At 41.9% G+C, this 6,015-nt stretch overlaps 2 protein-coding genes across 2 annotated transcripts in view; both read right to left on the bottom strand.

The window, feature by feature from the left end:
* LOC137973139 (melatonin receptor type 1B-B-like) overlaps window positions 1–6,015 on the bottom strand; it is a 117,715-nt gene that overhangs the window by 59,284 nt on the left and 52,416 nt on the right. The gene's annotated exons all lie outside the window — the stretch shown is intronic.
* Window positions 1,017–6,015, bottom strand: part of LOC137973137 (multiple PDZ domain protein-like) — a 45,356-nt gene continuing 40,357 nt past the window's right edge. Inside the window, exons 33-36 of the mRNA XM_068819880.1 lie at window positions 4,127–4,274; window positions 3,385–3,532; window positions 2,991–3,111; window positions 1,017–2,285 (exon numbers count right to left, since the gene is read on the bottom strand). Coding sequence (XP_068675981.1) covers window positions 2,015–2,285; window positions 2,991–3,111; window positions 3,385–3,532; window positions 4,127–4,274 — 688 coding nt within the window. The 3' untranslated portion in view covers window positions 1,017–2,014. The remainder of the gene's footprint in view (window positions 2,286–2,990; window positions 3,112–3,384; window positions 3,533–4,126; window positions 4,275–6,015) is intronic.

Below are 6,015 nucleotides of genomic sequence, written 5' to 3'. Positions count from 1 at the left end.
AAACGCTACGGAATTTTATGAGTGAAAAAATCGACCAAAAACGGGCCAGAATAGGGTTTGTTTTTAGATGAAGGGAGGTTGCCCGGCTGACAGAGTTACCCGGTTAGGAGGGTTAAAAACACCTTTACATGAAACTCACCTAAGCGGGATGGCTAATGGCCTATCTTTTGAGTGGCCACGAAGAACAACAAACAAGATGGCAGACAAAAGAAACGTTTTGGTGGCAAGTTTCATTTTTGTATCTCTTATTACGCTGGTGGCCGATTTTCAGTGCCTAGGGAAACTATTTTGCACTTTATTTGTCATTCTGTTCAGTAGATGTTACTGGTAAGTGACAACGACGAAACAATTCCCCAGGATGGTAATTTCGCCCTCACCTTGATTAGCTGGGACAACTCGGCACGAACCGAAAGAATTAATGAATTGGATAATTTTCAAAATGAACGTCCAAATTTTGCTAAAGGGAAACCACGGGAAAATAATTTTAATAATGGTCGACTTCCAAGGCAAACTTGCAGAAGCTAGAAAAATAAGGAACACAAGTCGCACGATCTCCTCATTACAATGCACTGAATCTCCATCTTTAAATTTTTCAGTTGAATTTCTTATGTTTGTACTCGATTAGAATATGAAACATTATTATAGGTTGGGAATGTTGGAAACTCAGCATAACGTACCACCAATGTCGGCTAATGTCATCCTTTGTTGGCGATGTTGGACACTCGGCTAAACGTGCAACCAGTGCTGGTCAACATCATAATAGGTTGGCGATGTTGGCTACTCCGCTTACCGCCAAGCAATGTTGGCCAATAGAGCCGTTGGTTAGCAATGTTGGAATCAGGGCTTAACATACCTTACAATGTTTGGCTCAACCTAATCTTCATTAAGATCTCCTTACGGTCCAAAATAGGCCATTTCCGAGTTCACGTCTGCCTCCTCTTCAAAGCAAGTCTAAGTGCGAGGTTTTTCTTATGAAAATTAGTTTTCATTCATATGTAAAGTAGAACTAATTACCATCACAAAAACTTCGCACTTAGACTCGCTTTGAAGAGGAGGCAGACATGAACTCGGAAATGGCCTATTCTTGCCAACTGTCGGAACGTTTTGTAGGCACTCATAATGTTCCATAACCTAATTTATTCATTCATTTATTTACATTAATTTATTTATTCACACATCTAAGATATTTGTGAGAGCAAACTACGCAATTTGAGCGATTAGCGAGTTTTCAATAGAAAGTTTAAAACGCTCAAAATTCATAAGGGAAGGGAACTAAGACAGAGATTCAGGAACACGCAATTTTAACAAAAAGGAAACAGATTTATTTCTGAGTCTACATCACAAATATGCAAACTACCCTCAACCCCCTTCCCCCCCCCCCCCCCCCCAAAAAAAAAAAAAAAAAAAAATTAAAAATTAATAAAATAAAAATCCAGCGTAAGCGAAGAAGAGAAGTTCAGTAATGGACCTCTTTGGCTTGTACGTTCTCTCAGACCACGTGATGTTCCCAATCTTCCTTTCACGTGTGTAAGACGACATTTGAAAGAAACTTTTCCCTGGAGTAGTAACATCACGTGGTCTGAAATAAGAAAACAACACGAACAAGCTAAAGAAATCCTTTATAATGGGATCTCCAAATTAATGGAAAAATCGGGTTCTGTCAAATCGCAAACTTTCCTCGCATGTGAAAATAAGTGATATTGGACTACAAGTAGCGACTCTTTATTAGACTTAGATCTACTTGCATATCACAATCGATTTCAAACCTGTAAAATTCGGTCTTAATGGTGTCTTTTACGCTAAAAACGCAGGCTTTTAAGGACAAGTTAGATTGCACAAGTCATGGTGGTATGCGAGAGGGCCATAACTGGTACGCAAGAAAACGCACTGTCGATAATTTCTTAAGGAAACTTCTTGCTGTGAAACAAATTCTTGAATATGCGAACAAAAATTATTTACATAAAATTTTAAGCCTTGAAAATGAGGTTATGTGACATGCTACACAAATTACGAGTCACGAGAGCACTGTAAGAATAATCTTTCCCTTCGTTCGTTTAAGCATAGCCACTGCACTTTCATGAGCTACTCCCACCAGGCTCTCGCCATTCACTGCTATGATCTGATCGCCTCGCTTCAGCCGGCCGTCTCGGGCCGCAGCGCCGGTTGGGAAGACAGTTTTGACGTAGATAGGCAGGTCACCGTGAGGACTCCCATGACCACCCACGATACTAAAGCCCAGGCCTTCGGGGCCGCGTTCTAGCTCGATAAATTTCGCTTCCAGAGGTCTGCAAAAAAAAAACCCAGGAACGAGCATCAAAACAACGAAAACTGCACAACGCACGCACACTTTGCATGTAATGCACCGATACATGCACCGATCTTTTCAAAATAACTGGCCTTTTCGAGCCAGGAGATTTGTCTTAAATCCCCATCCAAAAGCGAAGGGGAAGGCCCTGGGAACGAGGCATTTTCCTGACTGGGGTGGGGATGGTTATTAATTGAAAAAACTAAAATAAATGTAAGATATTACGAAGGGTTTCCAATTTCATATGGAAAGAAGAAAATGGATTTATCCATCTCCAACGGATCCAGGAGGCAATTGAAAGTACCAACTGGGTTGATAAGCTAAATTGACCACCGTAAAGAACTTTGAAAGGTGACGTTTCGAAAGTTTCCAAGCTCTGTCGAAAGGCTAACTCCCGAAACGTCAGCTTTCAAATTTCTAATCTTTACTTTGGTCAATTTAACATAACAACCCAGTTCATAAACTCATTTCTGTCATCCAGGAGGCCGAGGCGGCGTGACTCAGTGATTGGAGCGCTAAATACTCCAGGTTCCGATCTTCGAAATTTTTCTTCCTCGCCGTCTCAGACTTTGCCATAATCTACCAGGGTTTCCCAGGGCAAATAAAACGAAAACCCGGCATGCGCTAAAACAAGAACCCCGCAAGGAACATCCCGGAAAATACGAGGTTAATGAAGACCACTTACGTTTCTTCTCCTTCCTCGTCTGACTGAACAAGTTGATCGGTTTCCTGCTCCGAATTTGCAGGAGGACGACTTAGTGATGGAGACTCTTCTGGACTGGGTCCTACTTCCGGTTGCTCTAAGTCTAAAATTAAATGGAACGAAATGGCAATGAAAATAACACCGAAATTAACGTAAATATATTGAATTTGCGCTGAAACCTCCAATCAATGTTTCACCCTAGCAAAATCAACCTTAAAGTCACACTTGACAAAAGCTAGGGCTACAACATTGCAAAACGTTTCCTTCAAACTCATTTTAGAGCATTTTCAGAGAGACACCATATTGAGCGTCTTTGTACAAGCAACGACGAGATCTCAGTATAACAAATGAAGCGGTCTTTCGCCGCGTAACCTACCAAGCGGAATATTGACTGCAATGTTCTCCATACTGCTAAAGGACCCGTTTCCAGGAAGTATGTTGGGCAGACTGCTCATTGAGGACGGTCGCGAACTGGTACCTTGCTTCAGACGAGCGATTTCAAAAGTAACACGACCGCTGGTTCGCTGAAAAAAAAAAAAGAAGTTCGTCAGAAAGGAAGACGCCTCTGACCGAAGCAACGTGAAACTCCGAAAGCGATAAGAACTGAACAGCCTTTCGAGCTCACTCCTTTCCGTTTCGTCATGGCTGGGGTGAAATCGGGTATAGGGTGATGTTCTAGTTTTGTAATGTAATGCAGTGTAATGTTTTGTTTCAAAATGAAGGCAGTAGGTCTAATTAAACATAAAATAATTTAGTATAAACACACAGGTGATTATACAAAATCGCGCGCTCTCATTGGCTCGCTATCTCGGATTATCAGCCGATAATCACCTCGACGGACAAAATGGCTGCCAGTAGTCGTTTTGCCACTGTAAGTGAAGATGGTTTCGCGTTGAAATGTTGTTTTTTTCTCTTTTTTGAAATAATCACCTGTGTATTTATACTAAAACAATTATTCGCCTCAGGCTCAGTGATTATCGGTGAATATTCACCTCGACTTCGTTTCGGTGAATATTCACCAATAATCACTTCGCCTTCGGCGAATAATTGTTAAGTGTAGGTGGTCGCAATTTTGGAAAGTGGTGTATGTTTCTGTGAAGAGTCATTGTTCTATTTACCTTTAATACGCCGGCTGCAATTTCCTGAGTCGCATTTCTCAAATCCTCTCCATTGACCGAGAGAATCTGGTCACCAGGCTGAAGGCGGCCATCGGCCTCTGCTACACCCCCTTTAACCACGTCAGAGACGAATACTCCTTTATCGTTTCTGTAGGAGGGGAGGAATTTGCACATAAGTTGAAAACACTATTCGCTTCATTACCACACACCCGTAAATTTCTAATCAATCTACAAAGAAACTACCAGCATTTATTGAAAGTGAATTGCATAATTTGCTCTCTCTAAACAATACAACACAACAATACAATACATCCTTAACTGACCACTCCCTATGCAGTTTTCACGTGACGTCATCGCCGCCATGTTGGTGAACGAAAACAAAAGATCTCTTATAAGCTTCTTTTGTTCGTCCTCCAGAAGTCGTACATTTGTCTAGTGTTACTGGTGTCTCTAGAGATTGATTGAAAACCTCCCATAGGGGCTTTTCAGGGCCAATAAAATAAAACCAACGAAACGACAGAACAGAATTATAGAACATTCAACAAAGACTATTAAGAATCCCAACTGGCCAGAGGCAAGCAACTTGGCTACTTACAAGTGCAGCCGGGAAGTTGAACCAAGGACTACCAAGGATCAACAAATTCAACCAGTGGTCACAACGTGTCTTGAACCTGGGATCTCCGGATCTCAAGGCAAGTGCCCTAACCACTGGGCCGCATTGCCTCCTACCTACCTCTCTGTGAATTGGGACCCAATAAGCCAAGTAATCTTTTCGCAATTTTGGCTTAACAGTTGGAAATTTTTCAAAGATAGTATGAGCGCCATTATTAGCGCCACAAAATACTTTTCGGTTTTCTGTCGGCGACTATATCGCTCATTAGGGAGCTTTAGCAACGACGACGGCAACGGCAACGAGAACGTCGTCGCTAAATGTGAATTCGCGTTATTGCCATCGCTTCGCAACTATTTCAAGCATTTTAACGTGACAAATGTGTGGCAAACCCTCAAGAACAACGCTCAATTTAGGAGAGAAAACGAAAGTTTATCCTCAAGCGCAGACGTTCTCGCCAAAACCTCAAATATGGTCATTTCACGTTATTAGGGTGCTTAAGCAACGACAACGGCGACGGCAACGAGAACGTCACCTCAAAATATAAATTCCCTTTATTTTAATCGCTTCGTGTCTATTTCAACCTTTTTAATATGACAGGGGTGTGGTAGTTCCTCAAAAATGACATTGGTAGGAACGGCGCTTAATTTAAGGGAGAAAATGGTAATTTATCCTCAATTGCTAACGATGTTCGTAAAACCTCAAATTTGGCTATTTCACGCTGTAGTTTTGCTGACGACGGCAAAGAAATGGACAAAAGTGACAAAATGCACGTGCAAGGTGTGCAAAGCTATTGTTTTTGCCCACTAAATATGCAAATTTGTGACGTTCTCGTTGCCGTCACCGTTGTCGTTGCTTAAGCTCCCTAACCGTTGTTTCAAGTTGCTGACGACGGCAAAGAAATGGACAAAACTGAAAAGATGCACGTGCTTTTGCTCATTAAATATGCAAATTTGTGACGTTCTCGTTGCCGTCGCCGTTGTCGTTGCTTAAGCTCCCTAACCGTTGTTTTGCTGACGACGGCAAAGAAATGGACAAAACTGAAAAGATGCAAGTGCTTTTGCTCATTAAATATGCAAATTTGTGACGTTCTCGTTGCCGTCGCCGTTGTCGTTGCTTAAGCTCCCTAACCGTTGTTTTGCTGACGACGGCAAAGAAATGGACAAAACTGAAAAGATGCAAGTGCTTTTGCTCATTAAATATGCAAATTTGTGACGCTCTCGTTGCCGTCACCGTTGTCGTTGCTTAAGCTCCCTAACCGTTGTTTTGCTGACGACGG

This window comes from Montipora foliosa, chromosome 10, assembly GCF_036669935.1.
Source record: "Montipora foliosa isolate CH-2021 chromosome 10, ASM3666993v2, whole genome shotgun sequence".
In the NCBI taxonomy this organism is placed as follows: Eukaryota; Metazoa; Cnidaria; class Anthozoa; order Scleractinia; family Acroporidae; genus Montipora; species Montipora foliosa.
Note: the sequence above shows the minus strand (reverse complement) of the source record. Positions and strands in the feature narration are given on the sequence as shown.